This window comes from Melopsittacus undulatus, chromosome 7 (genome assembly GCF_012275295.1).
Source record: "Melopsittacus undulatus isolate bMelUnd1 chromosome 7, bMelUnd1.mat.Z, whole genome shotgun sequence".
Classification (NCBI taxonomy): domain Eukaryota; kingdom Metazoa; phylum Chordata; class Aves; order Psittaciformes; family Psittaculidae; genus Melopsittacus; species Melopsittacus undulatus.
The window spans coordinates 44,055,759-44,082,047 of record NC_047533.1 but is presented as its reverse complement, the minus strand read 5'-3'; the positions used below and the strand labels follow the sequence as shown (position 1 = coordinate 44,082,047).

General features: G+C 37.4%; 1 protein-coding gene across 1 annotated transcript in view; it reads right to left on the bottom strand.

Moving 5' to 3' along the window:
• Window positions 1-8,256: 8,256 nt before the first annotated feature.
• Window positions 8,257-26,289, bottom strand: part of PDGFC (platelet derived growth factor C) — a 132,711-nt gene continuing 114,678 nt past the window's right edge. The window contains exons 4-6 of the mRNA XM_031048849.2: window positions 15,127-15,334; window positions 9,555-9,772; window positions 8,257-8,893 (exon numbers count right to left, since the gene is read on the bottom strand). Of these exons, the coding sequence (XP_030904709.2) occupies window positions 8,777-8,893; window positions 9,555-9,772; window positions 15,127-15,334 (543 nt within the window). The 3' untranslated portion in view covers window positions 8,257-8,776. The remainder of the gene's footprint in view (window positions 8,894-9,554; window positions 9,773-15,126; window positions 15,335-26,289) is intronic.

The following is a 26,289-nucleotide window of genomic DNA, read 5'->3' as shown; positions in this document are numbered from 1 at the left end:
AGGGAGAAATTGCATAGGCTAAGGCACTCTAGATTAATGCTTGTATTGCAGAAGGGCATATAGAAAAAGAATATATAAAAGTGAATAAAGCTAAATATTAGATTATAAGATCCTTATTTTAATCTTCTTTTATTTTTCCTATGAGAAGGAAGGAAATTTAAGAGACAAAATAATCCTAGCTGAGAATTGGGAGTCCCCTTTCTGCCCATTGGGAATGATTTCTCTGTTTTCCTGAAACGTAAAAATAAGCCTGCGACTGGCCTCTTCTCTTGCATTTAAATAAGAGTGTTTTCATGACCTCACTGCTTAAAACTGTCCCACAGGTCACAGAGAAGAAATTTTTCACTGCAGCCATCACTCAGAGCGACCTTCAAGGAGACTATGAGGGCAGCCAACAGTCTGAAATCCGCTAAGACTTTTTAAAATAGTTGAAAACTAAGCTACCATATTCAAGGCAACAATTTTACCCCACCACAAAAAGTGGTTTGACATGATTGAGTGTGTTTAGTGTAGCGGTGATGTGTTAATGTAGGTACTTTATAGAGTAAATTATTTATATAGAGGATCTTGTTCGCTGCTTTCACACTGGAAAGAATGCTGCCCTTACTGATTTAAATGCCACCCTGGAGCATGGGTTAAGGGAACTGCAGCACTGCTTAGATAAATATTCTATTTGTTGTTTCAAATTCCCATGGGGCAAAAAGAATTTCCAAGTATCAGGATAGCTTAACTATCTCTTAATTCTTTTTCTTTTTTTTTCCAGGAAGAGACTAGGATGGTGTTATTTGCTTCTACATATTCTCTGAAATAGAATAACAAGGACAAATCAGTTTTTGAAGGAGTGGATCCTTTCCACAGTTGACTCCCAGGGATACTGGTCCCCAGCCCTGCCTCCTGTGGGTATTCACATACTGGCCTATCTGTGAGCTGGTGGTTATCATCAACCTGTGTGGCACCATTCTTGGTATTGCTGCCTCTGGACAGCATGCCATAAAATTACTCTGATCTGATGTAATTTCCTAAATTACTAGCAACTCCTGATCACTATTTGCACTTATGAGGTGCTTTTTGTCAGGGCAAAGTACTGTTAACAAGTTTGAGAGGAAAATGGCTATGTTTTTATGAGCTGTGTAAAGCAGAACTAAAATGCAGTAGGACTGTTAGGTAAGATATTTGGTAAGAGTTCAAAGGCTATCACTTATACAAGAAACTTGATCTTACTTGAAAAATAAAGGTGTGATTTCACACAGGATATTGGCATAGATATGGGCCCTTTCCTATCACATATGATTATTTCACATCCTTATCTTCAGTTTTAACTTGAAAGCATGATTAACAAAGCAGATATGAACCCTTAGAAGCCTATTCTGGGAGAAAATTAAGCAAAAGAACTTGTAATCTATCAGATCATAAACATTATGAGGAAAATTGATGCCTAGGTGTATCTTTATGGTGTAAGGAAATACTTGACTTTGTGCTTATTAATTTTTAGTTCTATGATGATTTGAGTATCTCAGCGTTAAGACATAAATTTAATGGTGGAAATTGTATGTGTTCTAATCTCAGAACAGCTGAGGTTGGAAGGCACCTCTGGAAGTCATCTGGTCCAACCGCCCTGCTGAGGCTGGGGCTCCTACAGCCAGGTGCTCCAGGCCATGTCCAGACAGCTTTTGAGTGTCTACAAGGAGGAAGACTGCACAATTGCTCTGGCCAACCTGTGTCAGTGCTCCGTTACCCTTGCACTAAAAAAGTGTTTCCTAATGTTTAGTGGGAACCTCCAGCTTTTCAGTTTGTCCCCATTGCCTCTGGTCCTGTCACTGGTAAACATTGGAAGAAGCCTGGCTCCATCCTCTTTGTACTTTCCCTTCAGGTGTTTATAAACACTGATGAGACCCTCCCTGAGCCTTCTCTTCACAGGCTGAACAGTCCCAGCTCTCTCAGCCTTTTCTCATGCAAAAGATTCTCCAGTCCCTTGATCAATTTAGGGGACTTTTGCTGCTCTCTCTCCAGTATGTCTATGTCTTTATTGCACTGAGTAGCCCAGAACTGGATACAGTACCCTAGGCATCGCCTCACCAATGTTGAGTAAAGGCTCACCTCCCTTGATCTGCTGGCAACAGACCTTCTAGTGCAGGCCAGGACACCCTTAGCCTTCTTTGCCACAGGTACACATTGCTGGCTTATGTTCATCTTGGTGTCCCCACCAGGACCCCCAGGTCCTTTTCTTCAGAGCTGCTTTCCAGTTGGGTGGCTCCCAGCATATACTGGTGCCTGGGTTTGTTCATTCCCAGATGCAGGAATTTGCACTTCACCTTGTGGAACTTCATGAGCTTCCTGTCAGCCCATTTCTCCAGCCTGTAAAGGCCCCTCTGGATGGCAATGCAACCTTCTATCAGCCACTCCTGCCAGTTCTGTGTCATCAGCAAACTTGCTGAGGGTGCACTCACTTCCTCCCAGCATCCAGATTATTAATGAAGATGTTGAACAGGATTGGACCCACTACTGACCCTGGGGGTACACTGCTAATTGCTGGTCTCCAACTAGAACATGTACCACTGATCACCACCCTCTGGGCCTGACCATTCACCCACTTTTCAATCTACTTCACTATCTGCTCATCCAACCCATGTTTCATCCCCTTCTCAAACGCAGCTGTTTAGCTTAGTTTCGCAAACTGCATGGAATAATCCTTATTTTTGCACATAGAAAAAGAGTTATATTACTTTGCTGTTCATGTGCCACACTGCTAAACTACTGGAAATGTAAAATTGCCAAGGTGACTGAAAGAAATTCCTCACAGCCACAGATTTCCATTGTGGTTTAGGCCATAATTTTATCTTTTATTTGAGGCATTAGAGTTATGTGTTTATTTTGCCGTTCGTCGGGAAATCACTCAATCTGTGACAAAAGACTAAAAAGCAATTAGTGAGGGTGAAAAGCAGCCCCTCTTCTGAAATTGCATGGAACCTTGAAAAGAGTGAAATCAAGGCTTAAATAGTATGTTTTTCTTGTCAGTCTTTAAATTAAGCCTTTTAAACAAAGTGGTACAGTTAATTTTACTATCCTTTCATTCAAAAGGTGAATAATTGTACTGATCACTGTATAATGCTGTTCTTTGGGAACAATAAAAACATCATGGCCTTCATTGGCTTTCTCTCTTCAATAAGGTGCGTGTAGTAGATCCCAAGGCACATGCCACAGATATGACTGAAAGAGGACAAAGTGAGACAGTTAAACAAGTTTTCTTGCTAACCTTGTTAACTTATCAGGATTCTGCAGAGTGAAAGAAAAGCTAGTTTACTAAGAGAGATACGGTTTGTCACTCATTCTGAACAGGAGAAACACCAGAAGCAAGCTGGCTTGGAACTGTCTACAGCACTGCAGAATCTGAGGAAGGCAGCATAGGCTTGAGTTGAACTGGTGTCTTTACTAGACAAAAAAACTCGCTTGCCAAATTGGCTATATCAAAAGACAATCCAGGCCATACAGATTCTTAAGACTCTTCTTTGAGAAAGAGGTGTTTTGTTCAGAAAACAACCCTGTAAATGGGCTATTCACATTGATTAACCTCAGGCGTCTAACAGAGCTGCCTCAACTGGGAGGGCCAGACTTTGACTCTATACTTGATGAAGACAGATGAGTGTCGTGAAGACTGACACAGAGCATGATTCAGAGCAGGAATTCAGTGCTTACGTGCTCTGAATCACATTTTTGAAAAGCTGTAATTTTTCTCCCATGACTGAGCTGTAAACTTATTTTCCTTTCTACAGTTCAGGGGAGTTCCAGGGAGGCAACTGGCAAACTGTTTTCTCTGAGAAGCTCTGCCCAATTTACGCTGACAAAAGTAGCCATATTTTTACTCTGTGATTTTGGCAGACAAACAAACAAAGCCACTGTCCCTGGGTTTAAAGGGGTTTGAAAGGCAAGTTGTCTGATAAAGCATCCCATACAAAAAACTATACGAAGCACAAGCTTACTCAAACTAATTTAAATATCGTATCACAAATAGCATCAGAAAAGTAAGGTCGTCTTCTTATTATCAGAGCTTGGTTTGAATGAGAATCTTGCAATCATGACTCTTTCAGCATCTCTCCATGAGGTTTTATGAGAGCGTTTAAACAGTAGCATTACTACTGTATCTTCAGAAGTCAAACAGAAAATAATGTTTCCAATTTTTATTTCCAGAATTTGGTGCAATCAAAACAAGACTATTTAAGCAGCTGGTATCTAAATTGCAAATTTAAAAGACTTTCAACACAATCCTCCATTAGAAAGGAAACTGGGTAACAGCTTACAGCAGCTGATGCAGTAGCTACTAAATAAGCTAGCTTTGTGCTTCTGTCTTTCCCCTCTTCACACTCTGTTGCAACATCCATAATTTTTCCTTCTCCCTTCTGCTGAAAGGGAGCAGTGAGCCTGTGCAACCAGGCAGACAAAGAACAAGGAAACTTAAGAGCTTAAAAGCCAAAGGATTTGCAGTTAACGCCCTTGGTGACTAAAGTTTTGGTGTTGCTCCACAGCACTCCCATGCCGGCCACAGCTGAAAGGAAGGTTCCAGGAATGTGAACATCTACAGAATCCATAAAAACAAGGTTCACCATCGTTGGCAGCTCCCCACCTATTCCTCTAGGGGGAACAATTACTTTTAGCTAAAGCCATTTATTTGGAATACAACAAAACCTACAAAATGCAGCCTAGACAATTTGGGATTTGTCTGTTTACAGGAGCTACTTTATTCCACTCAGCTGTTTCCACTGCTTAGGCCCATTGGAAAGAGTAATTTTGCACTTTGCTCCCAAACACTGACACTTACATTAATGCAGTCCAGCAGCTCAGGTCTTAAAATAGGCAGCAACAATTTAAAAGAATCCCCACAAAGATGTAAGATCAAAACTTGCAATTTCTATTCCACACTTAAAATCACAGGATTTCTACCCAGTTTTGATAATCTCTTTTCTATGCACACAGCATCCTTGGCATTTAGCTGCGATGACCTGTAACTGTGAATGCAACATTTGCTTGTTAGTAATTCATGATTAGTATCTTATCCTAGTTTTACCACACGTTTTGTTTAGAAACAACGGAACATAAATAATGAAACAAAACCCTCAGAGGAGCATTTCCTGGGTGCTGCTGTGTGTAACCACAGGTATAAAACAACCTTGGCTCACCTTAAGGCCACAAGAAGTTAACATTCTTCAGGAACACCTGACTGAAAAAAAAATCATCTTTTGGTAAGAAAAATCTTCTGAGGGAGAAATTAAAACCTCTCAATGGGGGAATTTTAAGCAAATTAGGAGAGGTAGGGTTAGGCTATTGTTTGTCTTAAGCACAGTGTGAAATAATCCTTTTATGCTAAAACTGTACCTACTGCAATCACTACACTTACTACATGCAATTCAGAAGTATATTTTTTAAAGTTTAAGACCAAAGACTGGCGACGTTCAAGGCATCCCAACTAAACCCAGAGCCGTGCATCTGCCTGTTCCATCCCTTCTGTGGGCTGGTACCATCCCTGCACTGCCTGCTTCAGACAGCCTTGTACCTGGGGCTGATAAAACCTCTGGGAGCGTAAGATGTCAGGGAACTATGGGCTTCACCCCACCATGGGGCAGCTGGAAGCAAATTAGGAGAGCATGGTTATTAGTACTGTTTCTCTCTTGTCCTTTTCTGCTTTATCTGCCTCCAGGACCCACCCTGGCCCAGCCCTCCCCCATCTTCCCACCCTTCATGGCCTCCTCTGGCATATTTTAACCTCACCTCACCCTTTCCTGCCCAATGGGAGGTCACCAATGTGATTTATTGTACTGACAGCAGTTCCCCTCCACTGTCAGAAGGCACCTTCACAATCCTTTAAAGACTCTTCTGGATGCCAAGACCACAGGAAACACGGCAGGATCTCTAGACCAAGCCTACCACAGCTCGGCAGGACACTGTATGGGTGCACCCCACCAGAGCACCAGCAGAGGATAAAACTACCAGGGGCAACTGTTCTATCCAGCAGCACAAGAGCAGGAGAACCCTTCATTGCCTTGCTTGGCTGGCATCTTTTCCTAATCCCATCCTTTAGAATGGCTGAGCCTGTCCATACTCTTTAAGCTACTGAAGAGGTGGAGTGCTGAATGCCTTGAATATCTGACAGGAAGTGGAAAAACAAAGTCTGGCCAGTGGCAGCTTCAGCACGGAGCCATGGAGGAGCGGATGGGCTTAATGATGCTTGGCAAAAAGATGGCAAACAGGAGGGATGGTGATTTCGGATCAGATGAGATACATAGCACTGTGAAGCACAGGGATGTAAAGAGCAAAGACATAGAGTTCAGATGCAGGTCTACAGCAAGCAACTGGGAAATAAACTAGTAAAAGAAATTGTTAAGGAAGAAAAGGAGCTAAAGCCAGAGGAGCAACAGAAGAAATACTTGTGATATTTGGAAAACATTAACTCCCATACCCTTAAATACCCACCCTAAAGTGCATGTTGTCCCTTCTTCCACTACCAAATCTACAGAGATGATGATACCTTCTGTATTTTCTATGGCAAAAAATTCTGCAATGGAATCACATTTTTCAATTCTTCTGCTGAATTAGGATGCCAGAAACTATGATTTCTGATTTTATCTCAACTTGCTTTCCAAAATCTCTTTAAATGATAAAAAAAGGACAATATTAATCGTAACAAAATCCCCAACATCCCTGCAAAGCATTCGTTATTCTGGTCAAAGACTCAAAAATTCAGGTAAACCAGGGTTCTCATGTATCCGTAATTCTGCATTCTGATACAGGGCTAATATTCAGACTCGATTATTTTATGCCACATTTACACTAGGTACTTTTCTTACTCGGTAGGAGGTTGAGGGTGGGCAAAACAGATCAGCTATGACAGAATCAGAAGTCACTTGAGAATTTTCCAGAACTGGTATCAGAACTTCATACCAACTTGCAAAAACCTTCACATTTTCATTAGAACTCATTTTCAAGATGGAAACAATAACAGATGTTATTTCACTTTGTTGGCTTTGACACAATTTTGAACGTTTTTAGTGTTTATGCAAATAGCATCACATTCCTTCCTCCCTCTTTTTCTTCTTGTGTACTTACAGTAAAACAGAATTAAGAAAGTGGAAACCTTGGTAACAGAAGACTTGTTTTCATAACTGATTTTAAAAATGGTAAATAGAAAATCACCTTCTTTAACTTTTCCCATTATTGTATGTTTAACAGATACAAATATGCAACCACACAGAAACACCTATTCTCCCAAAATTAGCATTATTACTTTATTTGGTGATTCATTACAATCTGCAAATCCAATAGTCAAAAAAATAAACTAAGCATAATGTTAAAGCATTATACAAGCAAAATACTTTACTGTTTCCTTTTCAATTTGCATAGGGCAGAATAAGGGTATTGGTTAAGGAATATAATGTACAGAAGAACAAAACCATAGTTCATCAAACTGTTCTGAAGAGTGTTATGATCCTGTGAATGAACAGTACTTAAACAGTTATAACTGTCAGTGGAAAACCATACTCTTCAACATTAACAGGGCTGCCTTCCCATGACCATGGTGCATCATGAAGACTTCAAGCCACTGTGCTTCTTATGTTGCAGATCATTCTATTTTCAAGAAATTAAAAGAAGTTAAACAAGCCAGAATGCATCTATCTATGCTCATTTCTTTTCTACCTGAACAAAGGCCAGTATCGAGAGAGGGAATTTTCAAAGTCAGCTTCTGAAATCACTTATAGTAACATCTGTCTCTTGTATTTTCAGTGTCATGCAGCTAGCAAGCTTAGAGCTTCATCCACACGTCTCTGTGCATTATTCCTGTGCATCCAGGTAAAAACTGGTGGTTTTTTCACTGTGTAGTGACCAACTGCAAAGAGATCATGCTCCTTTTCCCATTGTTACCACATCTCTGTTCCTCCAACTGTATAAATCTGGCTTTAAAGTCTCACAAAACTAAAAAATAGTTGATCTAGGTTGTAATAAAAAAGAAGAATATTAAATACCTTTGGTAAAAATAGATATATTTAACAAGTTTAGAAAAAGCAAATAGTTATGTTGTCAAAAGGAGAGTATAAAAATGTACACGATAAAAAATAACAAACAAACAAAAAATCATCAGCCATAGTAGTAAGAATAAAGGCGCTGTTCTTTTCAATGTTTGCTTCCTTAGCTCGTTATTGTCCAGTCTTCTTTCTAAAAGGCAGGAGCTTTACTAGTGCTTATGGAAAAATCCAGTCCTTCCTACCAGCATTAGGCAAATTATATTTAATTCAGAACAAGGCAGTCTGTTTTAACCCAAGTTTATACAACAGAGAATGCTTTGATTTAGAGTACATAGGAGTAGTTGAACACAGAAAGATAGATTTCAGGTGTTTTCAAACAGAGGCCAGATGCACTGGAGCTGCAGAAATGAGACCGCCAGCAGGATCAAGTCTCCATTATGTGAGCCTTCTAACTTTGTTTTTACTCCTAAATTTAAATCCATGCGTTGTTAAGAAAATTGTGGGGAAAGAAAACCAATACATTTATTTTAAATCCCTCACTGATGCCTTTCTCCCATCCTTTTAGTGGGCCTCCAAACAGAGCTGTCACACAACATATAATCCCAGTTTGGCTTCTTCTCTTTTTAGAGCTCACTGTAAATCTTGAAGATGGAAGATCCCCGAAGCAAACAACTGAGATTACAGAAGGAGATAATGCACAAGCCCCATAATAGAATCAGCCATTGATTGAATGTGCTTTGAAAGAAAACAGCACAATTAAAATATGTTTATCCTTCAGTATTCCCTTTGCACACACAGTCACACTCCTCGTGGTGTTCCAAGGGTACATCTGTCAATGATTTATGCAATCCTCGAACACCAATCCTTGGTTTCAACTGAAGAACCTGAAGGAGAAGAACCCAAACATCAAGAACACAGCAAGTGCTTCATCATACACCTAGTCTAGGAGCTAGATTGCACTGGAAACACACTAGGTGACAGGAAGCACATTAAAAGAAATAAGCTTTACTCAGCTGAATTTATTAATTTATTTCACCCACTAATTATTATTTTTGCTTCTACCTCAAGCCTTTACAAAACCAATTAAAACATGTTGAGCAGATACTTGCTTTTATCAAAGAAAAGTCTTGCAGTTTCATATTTCTATTTATTTAAGGACTAATGGCATACTTAACCCAATAGAATTAATAAATAATTCTACAGTAAATGCTTTTAGTTATAGATTTATAATGGAAATTGACAGGTATCTGTTCCTTCATAAAGTTCACATCTGCCACTAAAGTGAGCTGAACAAGGAGGTGCGGCTGTGGTAGATCTAAACTGCACCAGGAAAGAAATACCTCAGGAATGACCTAATAGTTCCACAGAAAAGCATTTTAACAAGGGAGATACTGCTTTTTTTTTATGTAACACCTCATTAAAATGGTAAAAAAAAATTTACTATAAGCGTAATATATAAAATTTGAAAATATTCCTATAGTACAAATAAATTCCTTAATTGGCTTTCAGTATTTCCAAACATGCAAATGCAAAAAAAGCACTTACCTCATGGTACTTTTTGGTGACTTTGGTTGGTACACATTGGCATTCATTGCAGCTCTGATGACAACAGGCACAGTTTCCACCACAACGTTTAACCAGAAGACACAATGGCCAGAAGATGGTGTCTGTTCGCTTCAGCTCCTCCCTCAGAGACACTGAGAAGTTGCGAGGAGTGCAACTATACAGCCGCACCTCCTCCTTTAGGAGGTTGAGATCAACCACTGCAAAAAGACAAAAAAAAAATGGTGCTTTTCAGTAGCTTTGGCTACTATATTCCAATACATGTTTTATCAAAACAACCATAATGGAGTTCCCTTTGTTCATGTTCATATGCTGAGCTCTCGTGTTGCTATTCCATATTAATTTTGGATTGGAGAAACACATATAGCAACTAAGAATCCTGAAAACCTCCAAACACATTTTAAATTCATTTGCATAAAGCATTCAAACTTCTTCTCTGCTGAAATTTCAATTACTGCTTCTCTGCAAGGACAATGTAAGTATAAGAAAGAATGAAACAAGTCATATCTAAGAGGAACACACTTCCATGGACTTCGAGAAGTCATAATCAGTGAGTAATGCAGAAACAACAAATAAAAGCTCAAGTATGTGTATCTGTATAAATATTAGTAGGTTCCATTTTTCCCTCTTCCTTCATAGCAGCATAGATATATATTTCTATGTTTTATTTTCATTTAATGTGCTTTAAATAAAATACACCTTCTACTTGCAAGCACCTAACTTGAAGTGCAAGTTAAAGATATTAATATTTGGCACCTGTTTCCCTATAAACTGGTTCCACTGTATCACACTGAAGTTTCATTATGCCAGTGGTTGAACATCAAGCTCATGAAAAGATCTGAAACAGGCCAAGATCCTTTAGGTTCACCTTAGCTGTATAGCCGAGAAATAACAGGTCTTCAGTTCAGACTGAAAAACACTGGACTTGCTTAGTGAAAAAATAATACTTTTTAGCCTTTTTTTTTTCTTTTTTGGTGAAAAGCAATGTAATCTCATGTATTTCAGAAAAGTCAGACTAGAATGAACACAATCTGGGATCATTTGCCTGAACCCTTCCTCTCCAAACCTAACACCAATAAGTAACAGAAGTCATGACTAATTCACAGGAGTACTTTTTTTTGGTAAAAAAAAAAGAAAAAAGAAAAGAAAAAAGAAAAGAAAACCCAGTGATAATATGGCTACTGAGATAACTGAAATAGAGGTTTTGAACAGAGCAAAGCCCTTGAAAACAACTAGGTTTGAGCTAAATCGAGAAGAAACTAGGGGAAAAATACGCAAGTGCATTGATACTACTTGACAAACACTTTACCATTATTGCTAGCAGTTTGTATATAAAAAATGGAAAATAAAACGAAAATATTTTTCTGATCTGAATCACCCTCTACAGAAATACTTTTTCCCTCTACTGTGTGAAGAGCCTCTAGAGATCATGAAGGAAAACTTCACCCTACCAAGGCAGGATAATAGCTCTCAATTCTAGTTAAACATGTAAGAAACAAAGAGAATTTAAAAGCTGCATTTCTCTAGTAGAAATGCTCACTAGTATTGTCCCATGAGCAGATCTTTGGGTAGCAGTTTCATTCCATATTTCCTCACAGATTTTTTTTGCAGACCATATCCATATACTGGTATCCATACGTAAGGGTTTATTGTTACGAAAGGTCAGTTAAACACACTGAAGCCTTTTCTCTGCTTGCATTTACAGTGAATGCCAAGCTGGGGTACTTCATTCCATCACTATCAGCTTAACATAGGCTCCTAAATAAACAATCACATTTTTAAGAGCAAGGAGTGTGTAATAACTCCAATAAAATTACTGATAGGATGCCAGCCTGCCTCCCACACTGCAAGAGCATTCCTTGGAGAAAGCTGAGAAGGGAGCAGAGGAAAAGAGAGACAAAACTTCCGGGGGAGAGATTCGCTCTGAAAATTAGAAATTATTTAAGCTCTTCTGATCAACTAATAGCTGCAGGCTGAGTCATTTATAGAGTGGACATGTCTACTTCCATTAATCAAGGAGACTGTGGAGAGGAATGGAGGAGTACTTTCTCCCGTTATGTTTTTAAACATATAGTAAGTGAACTGACTAAATTAAGATAAAATGCCTAATGCAAAATGAGAGAAATGCTAGTTTTGTTAATCTGGTAGATTTCTACAGAGACTGACATGCTTGGTACAGAGAATTTCAAGAAGCTAAGCCTATGAGTCCCAACACAATTGCTGCTCAGCTTTTCACCATGAGAAATTGAAAACAAAAGCTGGGAGCTGATGCCTCTTCCAGTAAGCCCAACAACCAGTGGCAGACATATGCCTGTGTGGTTGTGTGCTTCTCCGTTACTTCCTGCCTACTGGCAGCAGTGGAGGAATGTAAGCAATGGAGTAATGCACCTATTTCCCTAGTTGTATGTATAACATAGAGAAAAGAGCAATACACTAAAATGACCAGCAACTGTATTACACATTTTGTCTCAAAATTGAATGAATTTGAACGCTGCAGACCTGATTTTAAGTTTTAAAAAGTTTTCTTTTTATTTTTTAATTTTTAAAAATGTTCTGTGGAAGAACACACAATCAGCTCTTTGTGTCTTTTAGTGTGCCTTGCTGTTGTAACAGGCTTCAGGAGAGATGAAAAATGTCATGTTTGGTTTCCATGTTTTACAATGCACTAAGGTATATTGCTGTTCTACCTCACAGTGAGCCCTCGCCCTACCTTGTGTAATTCAGTTTCATTAAAAGGTCTGTGGCAAATTTATCTAGTGCTTATATAATCACTTCTTTGAAGTGTGTGAATGAAGCTGTTATTTTTTCAAAGAGTATCTGTCTGTCCAAAATTTATTTTAACACACTGTGGGCATGAAGCTAGATGAGAGAATGTATATATTCCCTTAAAAGTGTTTACTTAACCACAATAAAAGGTTATGTGGATTTCCCAAGTGCACTGAGTTACAGTACCTGTTATAATGTGAACATTTAAACACTCCTTCAACTTGGCTTCCACTCATGTATCATGTTTGACACAACAGTCAAAGTTCTTTTGTCTAGCACTAGCTTGGGAGGAATGGGAGGCTCTGCAGTAGCACATGAATGGGAAACACTAAAATAAGAGGAGAAGGGAAAAAGGGAGAAAAAGAATAATGTAGATGCAGGTAGGACTACAGTAAAGTCTATTTCAAAAGTGAGCTTTCACTGGCACGTACAACTGAAGTAATCCATTTTCACACCAGTCTGAAAGTAACTGTGTTCTGCAATTGGTGATGCAACGGTCTGGCACCTCTGGGACCACTATAGAGTACCATGGGGAGCTGTTCCAAAACATTTTTCCAGCTGGATGGTGCTCCCAAATTCAGCAAAACAAATACTGTTTGGGGCACTTGTGTGTGGGCACAGATAGTAGCAGGTTGATTTTCATTCCTAAGCACCTTGGAGATGCTCATGGGAGTGTAAGTTTCTCACTGGCTCCTACAATAGGATAGGGCAAAACCCCAAAGGAGTGAAACAGACACACAGCTATATGAGAAAAGCATCTAGTAAGGACTATGGCTGTATTGTGACTCCTTTCTTCTTAAGCAGATTTCAAAATATGCTGTAATGATTAGGCATAGATTTCTGTGGGAAGCAATGGATGGGGTTTTTTTTGCACAGCAAAATGTATTTTATTTTTAAGCATCCTTAATATTATAAAAGAATTTAGAACTATATTTAGACATCAAAGCCTCTGAACTTAGTGTTTCTTCTTTCCTGGCTAGAAGTTTTTGGAAGCATTTTATCCAGAGAAAACATCAGATACAGAAGTTCTGTGGAATTCAGGCTGTCTAAATACAGTCTTTTTCACATGAATTATTAGTAGGAGTAGAGGAAAATTCTCTACATAAAGTAACATATACTGTTAATTACATTTTCATGTAATCTAGACATAAACTGATGTTTGTCTATGAAAGCAGGACAGTAATTTAGCTTTAACTAAATACCACAGTAATAAAACTGATCTGATTACAGAATCAAAGACTTTGGTAAAAAACAAAAATTTTAGGGCATGCAATTCTCCCAAACATTTCTTAAAAACTTTAAATACAGCAAACATGCTACTGGAAGGAGTAACATGTAATAAAAAATAAGAAAAGAACAAAAAAATGTTTGAAGGTTTGCTCTCCCTATTTACCAAACAGACCTAACAGTTCATACTATGTCATCTCAACTGGACGTATTTTCCACCTCAGGCAATTACATTACACACTCAGTCTGAGGGTGGTCTCTTAACGATAAATGTGGCAATACCGTGATATGTTTATTCAGTGGAAAAATCTATTTCAGCATCTAATTAGGAGTCTTTAAAAGATTTACTCTGATAGTTTCTTTCTAAGATATGTCTTGCAGGGAGTTGCTTTTGTCTATATAGATGTTACCCAACACCTGCATTTTAGTTTATGTAAGGTTTCAGAAATTTTGTTTTTCTCCCACTTACTGTATGCTTATGGCATACATTTGGCAAATACTGAATCCCTTTAAGTAGGAAAGTGTTAAACGACTATCTGAAAGGCACAGTCCATTGCTGAAAGCTTTTAAATAGATTTCCTCCTCTTTGGCTCTTGATTCAGTTGCTGTGCATATCCCTGTAGCAATGGAGTGTTGATTTTTATGCTCTGATCCAAGAATTAGCTGTCAAAAACTCAAATTTGAGCTGTGGAAGGGTTTACTTCCTCCCTTTTTCTTGCAGATCAGATGGTAACCTAGCTTTTGTTTGTCAATACAGGAGCCTATTAATTTATGCTCATATGTTTTCATTTTCATGCTGTATGGTGGACAAGGAAGGAGGTGTTGCCTGCATGCTATCCATCCACATGGTATCCATAAACATGAAGTACTGGGCAACATCTGGATGATATGGCATAGAAAATTCATGAGTGTCAAATGTAGATGGAAGAAAATGTCTTGCTGAACAAGAAATAGTTCCACAAGTCTCAAAATATGTAATCTACTTTCAATCTGATTACATTGATAATACACTATCAAACTAGATGTGGACACAGGGATTTCATAAGGTATCATGGAAGAGAATGACTTAGCTAATTGCTCTCACTTCATACGGTGTAAGTAAATAAACCAGTCACTCGATACAGGAAGTGTAAGAAATTCCCTACCTCAAACACAAAAAGTTTTTCCCCTCCACAAAAAAAGAAACTCACAAATTCAGAAATTGTCACTCAGCCAAGATGCCCTCCAACTTTGCAGAAATGATCTCTCAGGTTCCCTGCAGAAGACTACCCTGCCTGCTTCTATTTATTTTTTTTTCTCCCCTTTAGTTACCTTATCCTGCTAAATTCCTTTAAGTTCTGAGTTTACTTATTGTCCTTTTTCAGATACTGTAACAGTGAGAAGAGCTAACAACAACGATCTCTACTGTATTTCTAACATATTCCTCTCTTGGAACCAAAATACAAAGTTTGGAACCAAAATACAATGCTCTTAATTACTGTTAATTTGTTAGTGTTTTAATTTGTTATTTAAGAAAACATACCCGTAGAAAGCTGCAAGGCCAGAAAGAAGAGTAATTTACCTCTTGATTTCCTCCCATGAATATATGCCTTTCCAAGAAGTTGCCATGTTGGCCTGTACAGATCTTCCAAATCCAGTTGCCAACGATCTGGTTCAAGGTACCGGATAAGCTCTTCCACTGTACTAAATCCAGCAACGGCATTGTTTAATACATCTAATGGTAAAGATGATGGGGGAAGCAATGATGGGCTAGGTGCTTCCGTGTGGTGCTGCAATCAAAGCCAAGAGAAGAGTACCAGTCAGAGGGTTAATGGATCTGCTTTGATGAAGTGCTATACTTTATGAAGTTATGTATCTGGGAAAGTTTATAAGTGGCTAGATTGTTTCCAATGTACAGTTTACCTTATAAGACAAATGACAAGAGTCAAAAAGTACCTAATTACTCTTCAGCAATAACTGTAAACAAACTTCCACTAGACAGTTTTCCCACTTCCTACATTCCTAGCCTTGAGGACAGCATGCCACTATACCTGTTCTTTGAAGAAGTTCACTGAGTGACAGACCATATTTCTATTTTAGAAACAGAACAAAGAGTCATTTGAAAATATGGTCCCATTAATGGCAATTACCGTAACACTCAAGAAATCTGAGGAAACACACATTTCACATGCTGCCTTTCCTCTGAAATCACCCACAATTTGGTCTTCTGATCTCTCAATGTAAAATACAAATGCACCCTAGTACAAAGATTGCAAATAGTCCCACTCCCATCTAATAGATGAAAAAAATAAAAGGCACCAGTTGTGTTTCACACAGCACTTAGGTTTCTGGTTAAACAATAATGAAGTAATAACAACATCTGACATTACTATAATTATTTATCCCTTAAAAAGAAGTAAAACACATTCCCCAAAGATATCAAAAGTAGTTAAATGCTGAAAGTGAGTACTGAAAGAGTCTACGTACTTTTCCACAGCACAGATCTCATTGAGAAACTCATGGACATGGGGTATTCAGTCAAAGGCAATTCAACCAAAGTGAGAATTAGGGATTTGCTCACTCTACAGTCAATTTTAAAATTAGCATTGATTAGCCTTGCTGAATTTTCCTACGACAATCCTACAACACAACTAAGAACGAAGGACTGAATGTTCTTCCAATAAGTGAGCTAGCATGCTTCTTGTCCCTTCCCTGTGCAACAATATTTCCATACATATTTATATATTTGCCTATATTTATTATGCATTTATATATATACATATCTATTTAAAAATCCTCATACAACTTAGTGTCAAAAATGCCACTCTCACTACTCGAATATGAAGTGCAGACACTATTTTTTTCCATCTGTAAGGTCAGATCAATTTATATGAAATGTAACAGTTATGCAGGAAAAATAATGAAACAATCCTTGCAACACTACATACTAAACAGCAGTTTTCTGAAATACATATGCCTGTGATAGCTGTATTTCATACCAATAATTATATTTTCCTTTCTGTGCTCTCAATTCTATTAAATACGCATCTTAGGTTTCAGCTAATTGTGTGGTTGAAAGGGCAGCAAATGGAAGTAACCACCATGCCCTTCTTAATTTTTGCTTCAAGCTTTTTTCTCTCTCTATCTTCCAGAAATGCAGTCACTAGAATGATTTGTGCTGTTTATAACTGGGAGTCTTGCAAAGGCAATTAAAAACACAGATCTAGTGTGCAACTACTATTAATTTTATCATATTTTTATCTTGCTAATCTAGCATAATTTCCAATAGGGTGAGTGAAGTAGTTGCTTCCCATTCTGAATGAATGTGGATTTCAAAAAATTAAAAAGTATTTCTTTCCTTCTTCTCTCTAGTGCCCAAATTAAAAACATGTTGATCCATCCATTAGGTTATGATAATAAAGTAACAGATTCTGGTCTGTAAGTTAAATATTTGCTTTTAGCAAAATATTCTACTCAGCAAGTTTCAAAATAGTGCTGCAACACTGTAATTCAGATGGTCAAAAAAGTATAAATTCCAAAAATTTTCTTCCTGTTTTTCTCCACCAGGATGTATTTGTAACAGTCACATTTCCTGGTTTGAAGGTGTAGGGTTTTGCTAAGGTGAAAAACAAAACAAGGATCAAAGGGCAGAACTAGTGACCGATAAAAAAAAATAAATGATTAAAATTGTCTTCTGTTTCATTTCCAGCTAAAGAATTTACTTTGGTGTCTCACTTCTACAGGGATTTTTTTGTTGCCAATTTAATAGATGGATTCCAGATAAAAATCCATTGGTCTAGAATCTATTTCTACATTTACAATTTAGGACATGCACACTTCGCAAGAACTAACTCATCGATTTACGTTATTCTGGATCCAATCAGAATTTACCAGAGTTAAAATGTTATGAGGATATGGTGAATCACTGCACTTAATGGTAACTCAATTAAAGTTGTCATCACTTTCTAATCATTCTTACAGCAAACCAAACCAGCAAAATTGCACAACTTTGAAGGTGAATGTTTTAGAAAAAAGTAATTAAAATCTCAAGATTAAGAATGTTTCTCCCAATAATCTCCTAATTTAGTCAATTTAAATGACAGATAAAATGTACCAAACAGTAAAGGTAATTGGTATCATAATGCTATAAAAGCAGTAATTTATATTTATAACATAGTAATAACATTTATTAAATATCAAATCAGCAAATTGTTTAATATAAATGGCAAATCAAATTATACTCTACATTGCTTTTACTTGCTAATAGATATTAGTTTATAATTTAGACGTTTTTGACAGAATGTCCAGGGCAGCATAAATGGTACTCTTCAGCAGAAAATGTATCTTGAAATTTTATACAGTTTATAACTTCACTTGGCTTTCTCAAAATTGGGGTTTTTTTTGCACTACATAGCCGATGTTTACATATGCAGTAAGGTTTTACTCTGAGAGACAGTATCAGGAGAAATGACTCAATGCAAGAAATTAAAACAGCTTCATTGATGCGACATACTTTTTAGATCAAGCAAATACAAAACTGCAGCATAACTGAAATGCAGTATCATAATGGAAACTTCGAAATACTGAAATGTTTGTTAAAACAGAGCTCTCCCTCACATTATATAGAAAGTCTATCACTTCTATTATTACCCTTTCCAATTAAATAATCTCAGATAAAAGTCTGCATGCCTAAAATTTAATCTACATCTCTGCTGACATTCTTAATCTGCCCCTTGCATCCACCTACATGCCTGACGCAGACTGGCGTCAAGCCACTCCCTGTGCACTGCTGCTGACATCAGTACTCAGTACATCCCAGAGATGCAATTTCACTGCAGGACACTGGGGTGAATGACTCACAAGAGGACCACCAATAAAGTCTAGTTCTTTTGCTGCACAGAATTGATGGAGCTATACATCTATAGCTGGCACCACCTAACTTACTCCACAGAACGGTATCGTATCTCCCCTAGCAGGTCAGCTAGCACACAAGCAACCTCTGATATAACAGAAATCTCCTTATCTGACAGGGGAGACATAACTGAAGACAGCAGACACTTGCTTAAGTATAGCAGCTATTCAAATGACTTTCCTGATGGAGATATTGCTGGGAAGTGGTGTTCTCCAAGCTTTTCTACAATAACTACTAACTGACAGTAAAACATCTTTTCTGTCATAGCAGTGCATGCTCAATTAATACCAATGGTTTAGGCTTGAGATGACTTTTTTTTTTTTTTGACAATGCATGAGTAATTTCTGTCAGGACAGTTTGAAAAATACATCAACAAGATCTTTATTTTAATGTGATTCCTCTCATACACAAAACACTACGGGTTTTGGTTTTGTGCCCAGCAAACTATTTTAATTTACTTTAAGAGGAATAAACATGTTTAAAACCAAGATAGAGCCAAACAGTTGCATCTTTATTGTTATTTAAAATTATTCAGGAAAACACAGGGCTTCTGCTGCCCGGCAGAACAGCCAAGAATGACAATTAGTGTTGGATCAAACAGAATTTTGATTAGGTCTGTTTATACTGTATTTCTGTAGGTATACTTCACTCTATCAAAACAAATACCTTATAGAAATGCCTTATGGAGTTTACAAGCATGAAAGACAGGCCAATAGTCCAAATGTAGGCAACAGTTTAAGGTACTGGCTTGGAAAAAATTAAGGAGGTAATATATAAAGACTAACTTCACAAAACTATCCAGGTCTGAAGATTATAGAGAACAACTGTACCCCAGAAGAAAATTAGGGAACAAAATGCATTTTATGGTGCTCACAATGTTAGTTGTGCCCTATTAAAGGAATCAAAGCTACATCTTGTCTCTTTCTCAAAGGGGAAAGTGTAGGATGCTCTTACAGTGTAAAATAAGAAGTATTATAGAAGTATAAAAAATTATATTTACTTCTTGCAGAAGTAAAATAAGAAGACAACCATCAGTGAAGCAGTAAATCTGACCAGAAAGTGCAACAAATTAATTTGAAATTACCTAGTTGAAGCTCAAACCTAAAGGATGATTTTGTATGTAGCCTAACTTGAAGACTTGTCATTTCTTGTTCTGACACACAGAGCCTGTGTGATCCTGAGCATAGTATTTAGGCCACAGCTTCATGGTGTTAAGCATCTGGCAGTAACATCTCCTTGTTACGCCAGCATGACTGTGTATGCGGCTGTATCACAAACAAGAAATAATCTTTCTGAAAGAGTATTTCTCATTTCCTTTTCTCTTTAATCGCAATCTTATTCACAGTGCAGACCTCCAACAGCTAAGCTGTCACAAACCAAAAGCACAGCAGCTAACAGAAACATTTTTAGATTGACAGTGGCACCAGACATTTCAGAGCATGCAGGTTTGTGACACAGCCTGATCAGATCAGTAAAATGATCAATTCCTTGATCTTACAAATTCTGTGAAACAATGAATACAATAAGCATTTACTGGATATTCGTTACTGGTTTATCTGAAGAATCCAGAAGTATTTTAGACAGATAAAGGGTAAACTTTGGATATGAGACTGTATGTTAAACTATTCCCATTCTTCCACTATCTATCTGTTCTTTCCCTGCACTGAACCTGATCCAAGGATAAACAATTCAGAACAAAACAGCACTCAACTACAATCCACACAAGATCAGCTCTTAAGCACCATCATAACCCAAGAAAACCTCTCTTTTTCTCCTGTCTGGTAAGGACAGGACTGTCAAGGTACTGCTATTACCCTCTTCCAGTTAAAGGAGAAGCAAAAAGTAATTTTGCTAGTTTGCTGGAGCCAGGAGTGAGGAATTTCATGTTTAATAACACAATCACCGAGCTAAGACTGGAACAACAAAAACAAATGAGTCAAATACTTGGCATGACAAGACACTTACAAGTAGTGAATAATACATCTAAAATAATTCCCTACCCACAAAAGCCCCATTTTCTTAATTTCTTGTCTTCAAGAAAACATTGTAAAGCAGTTTTCTGAGTGAAAACCTATTTATCAGTTGGCATAGTTTGGAGAAACTATCAAACATCGGTATTGTTTAATCAGACTAGAAGGAACTTTATAACAAAGAAAACCTCGGAGGAAGCTCTGAAAACAAGCTAGTATCAGTACTTTGAAAGAAGTCAAATATTTCTTCTTATGAAATATCCTGACAGTTTTTTTTTTTTTGTTTCATTATTATACAGGAACACTCCAAGTCCTGCTTAGATTTAAAGATATGCTCTTGAAACTAATAGTACATGCACATTCTTGTAGCACTCACAATAAAGCCTGTTTTCTGCCTTTATAATCACAGGTAGCCCTCCTATTAGCATCATTAGAAGCTAAGAGGGAGAGCAGATATCCAGCTCTTCCCGAGTTTGCCCCGAGGACATAGAAGCTTGGCATAACAACAGCTCTTTCTTTTCTCACGTAAGTACATGCAGTAATAACTGAAAAGCCTTTAGAAATCCTGACCTACCTGAAAAAGCACAAACTTCTACTTGCTGGAATGTGTGCTGTACAAAACAGCTAACCCGTTTGTGAAAGTCTGTGACTTGTAAAGATATCCTCTCTGTGCAACATTAACCTGCACCACTGCCATGCAAAATGTGAGTCCTGTTCAAGTAGTAATGTAGAAGGAAGTGGAGACGATCTGTAGCTGGGCTGGTGAGCAACCACCTAAGCAGAGAAATCAAGTTCCAGGATCCTCTTCTTGTGCCTCCAGCAAAGGAATTAAAAAAGTGAAGGAGCAAAGGCAGATAAATCTATTTAGACTGCAAAGCCCAGGAACAAGGCAGGGATGTTTACTTGCATGTGACAGAGATGGAAGCCAGGAAGGCCAGCACAGTTCCCATCCATTGCAGCACTTCTTACTTCTTTAGCTGGAGTAACTGCACAGCAGTGGAGATGGCTGCATGAGAGGCACTGCAGCTCCAGGGCTGCTAAGCAGGTAGATATGGTAAATTAAGCTCCACTGGCACTGAAATAAACATCTATTCAACTCTCCTCACTTCAGAGACTTAACTCAGTCACATGAAATACAGGTAGGGACAGCAACTCTCCTCAATGTAATCAGCTACTGCACATGAGATCTGGAACGCAGGCTGACAACCCCCTCTTTACTTACTGAACCTCCAGCTTTCTTGTTTTCACAGGAATTTTCTGTTCTGACATTTTGCTAACACTGCTTATCAAAAGCTTGTTTAGCTTCTCTTCATGTACATGCAAGGCTTCTCTTTTATGTCACTGAGGACCTTACTTACTGGGTATCTATGCACTTGCACCAGTCTATACCTTAAAACCAGACAAACGTGGCTTTCCAAATTCTACATGGGTATTTTTGTTACAGCACTTTGAGGGTTGTTTCCCAAATTGTGCACCATTTCTACTCTCCATAACCACCAACATGAGGAATGTCACAAGGGAAATGAGTATGTTAGTGTCTTTCTGTCTCTGCTTGTGACAGGTGTGAATAAAGGAATAACGATGTATAAAAGCAGTGTTGGGAGCACCCTAACATTTCCTCAGGTTATAGTTTTGAGATAAAATATATTTTGGAAAAGTTTCTGTGCAGTTCACAGCTAAGGCCTGTTACTCTAATTGTGCTGGAAGCAACTGGGAGATGCTCTCAAGGAAATGAGCAGCATGGAAATAGCACAGGATGTCACTAATCATCAGCTTTATTCTAGCAAATTGCAGCTTTTTGCCTGAAGCCTGTGCATGCTGACACCCTTCAAAAAACAGAACAGAGGTGCGTCATTTCTGTAAAGACAAATATGACATGTATCTAGAGCAAGTTCATAAATGCTGAGAGGATGCTATCAATACCAGTAACCTCTGGGAGCCATTTTCAAAACATTTTAGTGATTTTGTTAGTTCTCACCATAAATATCTATGCATATGCATACACATACATGTGTGTTTATATATGCATAAAAATACATTCTGCTTGTTGTCTCTGTCACCAGCATCTCTGGCAACTGCAGAAGTCTCAAAACATGAAGCATACAATCCCTGCAACCCCTAGAATCCATAAAGCTTGCAGATTAAAAGCTTGCTAGTTGCAAGGGAAGTCAAGTTTTGTTGCCTTTTTACCTTTACCATGGGTTTTTATTATATTTGCTTACATTAGGGATTTGTGGATGTTGTCCTGAATAAGATTCTAGAGAGAAAACTCAAAAGACCTCTCACAACTTGGACAAATTTAGACTTAGTAGCCAAAGACCCAAAGCATGTCCTGACATACTGAGTTGAACAGGAACATTTAAAAGCAAACCTTTAGTCTTAAATGAATCAGGTCTAATAGTACATAATCCCTGAGTTTTGGTTCCTATGATGTACTTGCCGCAGAGTAATATCTTACCCGTAACTACTTGGAAAACCTTAAGTTTTAGTGAGCACTGTCTTCTTGTTTATGCATCGCTCTCTTCTAAATGAGACTTTAAAGACAATTTGCAGTGAGCTCTCCCTACTCCATGCAAGTGTATATATATGCCATAAGAAAAAGTCTACCTTTTGTATCTTAGTAACTACTGCAAAATATTTAGATATCTGAACTCCAGAGAAGCTTGACTTACAACATTCTCAAAACAAACATATGAAATACATTTAAAACAAATTAGACGTTTATTTACCTCATGCATGTGCACCTAGAAGAACTATAAGTGCAATTTAATAAAATGCAGTAATTTTCTTTCTTGTATTATATGAACGTTTAATAAAAATATTTAGTCTAATTCAGACCACAGGCAATAGTAATATCTGTATACATGTTGTAAAGAATACAAAGTGTGCATTTGTGTGTTTATACAAAGTACCTGCTGAAAACCCCTAAAACTAGATTGTGTAGAGGCAATATGAAGTCCCAAAATAATTTACTGAGGTACAGTTTATTTCACCACAAAACCATTAAATCTTTGGAGAAAGTCCTGTGATGTCTCTTGTTTCATGCATTACAGTGCTAAAAGAAGCAAAAAACCCCCCTGATTTCTAGGAAATCCTCATCTCCAAGTCTGATGGAAACTATTTATATGCACAGAACTGTCCTAAACAAATTAACAGCCTTAATGAACCATTTGAATGTGTGGAACACTTGAGGGAATGCACATCTTTTATAAGCGCTTTCTGTAAATTTGGTTAAATCACTTGTAGCAGATGTTGGCAGCAGTCTTCCACGTTGGCAAACCTCGGTTCAGGACAGCTGCTTAACCATTCACACCACCTGGGACTGTGACTGATTCCTCAATGTTAAGGTTTGAAAACTCAAAGTATTTTCCTAAATAGTAACTCTGTCCTCCCTACCTCAGCACCTTTCTATCAACTCTTTCTTACTATACAACAAGCTACTTGTCATAAGCACATTTAAAGTTTATCCTCTCCTTTTCTATCTTCTCTCATTGTTAAAGGGCCATCTGAAGTCTTTACACCCATTTCCAGGGCAGAACTCTATATTAAATAGGGGCTGTATTTTCCAACTAATAAAGACATTTTCCCTTCACACTGCTCTCACTGAGGAGCTAAAGTAAAACTCTACAGAGACCCTTCTAAAACTACTTCATTATTACACTACTTCATGTTTTTTTTTAATATATCCACTATCACCTTTTTATATTTCAACTACAAGCTTGAGGTAACCTGGTTTTTGTTTTGTGCTTGAATTGTGCTTGTGGGTAGTAGGGTACTTCATGACTTTTTTTAACAGCAGTAACACTTTGCACTAAAATACTCTTTCATGGATGTCCAAAATACTTGAATGTATGCATGAGTAGACAGCTGAGTAGGAACTGTTTTTAAAATGCTGGTATAAATAAAACCTTTACTTTTATTCTTATGAATATAAAATTAAATGCAAAAACGCATAGGATCGATAATAAAGATGTATAAAAATTATATACCCTATCAAGCAATTCTATTGGACTAACCTGATTATTTCTTCCTTATATATATATAGTACAGTAGCATTACAATTGATATATTTTTGTCCATTAAATGATATTTTCTAGAATGTCCTATTTTGATTAATGTTGTGTTACACCCTGCAATTCCTTTCTAGAACAGGAACTTTATAAAGAATTATATTTCAAATACAAATGCAAGAAAGAGAATCTATTTTATCAGTATTTGCAAGATCTTACTACATTTTTTTTACAGTTCAGATCACAAGTGATATTTAGTGTATGGAGACCCCAGGCTCCAAGAGTTAGCTGAACTTCAGCAGACAGGAAGAAAAGAATTCCACCACAGGTTCATTTTTCCCTGAAACTTGATACTATGAAAGTCCCATATACACACCTGCTGTAGGCTCCCATATGGAATAGGTTATACTTCAGTTAGGAGAAGAATTTGCAACAGAATAAACTGAATTATGCTTAAAATGCAAAATTATCGTCTAAAAGGACTAATATCATTGTAACTGAACAAGCAGTAATGCAAAAGCCTCAGTACACAAATCAATGCAAAAGGAGATTCCCACAATGAGATTGCAGTGAGCATGTAGATACAGTGCAACGAATCTTTGCTCAGATCTTGCTGCAAATGGGTTTACAGGGATTATTAACCACTGAATTTACAGATACCCCCAAAATTGATACAGAAAACACATCTGGATCTCTTACATTTATGATTTACAGAAGGATTTTTTTTGTTGTTGTTCTGCACACAAAGCTCTAGTTCTTACCAACCAGACTAGTTTATGTGGAATAAATAGTCAATGTAAGTGCAGCTGGTTTGAACAGAAGAAAGTACAGAAGAAAGTTTTTTTATGCTCTTCTATGACAGGGGATGTGGTCAGCCATAATTAAAGGACATCATGTTTGCAGCCCTTTTTTTAAAGTACTCGTTTTACTCAAAATACATGAATACTTATAAAAAGCTTAACCAAAGGGAACAACAGCAAGTTTTTGGAGTCAGGGAATGAACTGTTTTTTAAGTTCCCTCTAGGTATTAAAAATGGGTAGCTGTTGTTAAGAAAATGTTTACTTATCCCAGTAGGTTCACAGGAGGTTCATCAACATTAGGCACTAAGAATAACTGTTTATTACAATTGGAAAGTGTATTTGGCAAGGACAATTAAAATTACTTCTACAGTGCATGCAATTTTAATTTGATCCTTCAGCATACATGTTAAATTGCATTCCACAACAGGTTTCTGTACATTTCATATCACAATAAAAGGAACACACCCAACATTCCTGAACAGCAAACACTGCAAATCAGAGCTTGTCCTGCTTTGAAGGTAGAAAGTCCTTGAAGAAAACATTACTTTACAGGAAGGAACTTCATTTCTGTCCTCATGTATCCATTCTTAGTGCAATCAAACATGTGAGAGATTACCATATTTTAAGATTTGTGAAGACAAATATTTCACATTGTTTAATTTGTAAGCTAGTTTTTATAACCCTATACTGCTAACCATAATGTCCTGACGTACTCTCAACATTCAGCTGTATCACTTCTACCTACGTATTTTCCACTGTCTTTACCTCTTTAATTCCCATCTCATTATACTTTCATATAAAACACAAGTATAGTACATATGATTATACAACAACTAAAAGGCAAAATTAATTGGGAAAGTATGCTTAATAAGAGAAAGTAATGAAAAACATTTTAAAAATCCTTGCATTTAGGAGTAAAACATTAAAAGCATAAATGCAAATCATAAGTACAGAAATCCTGAAGTAGAATAAATAGTGTTACAGGGGACCAAAACCTGAATAGGAGGTAATGTGATCCTTTCACAAAAAAAGGGAAATCTCATTCATATATA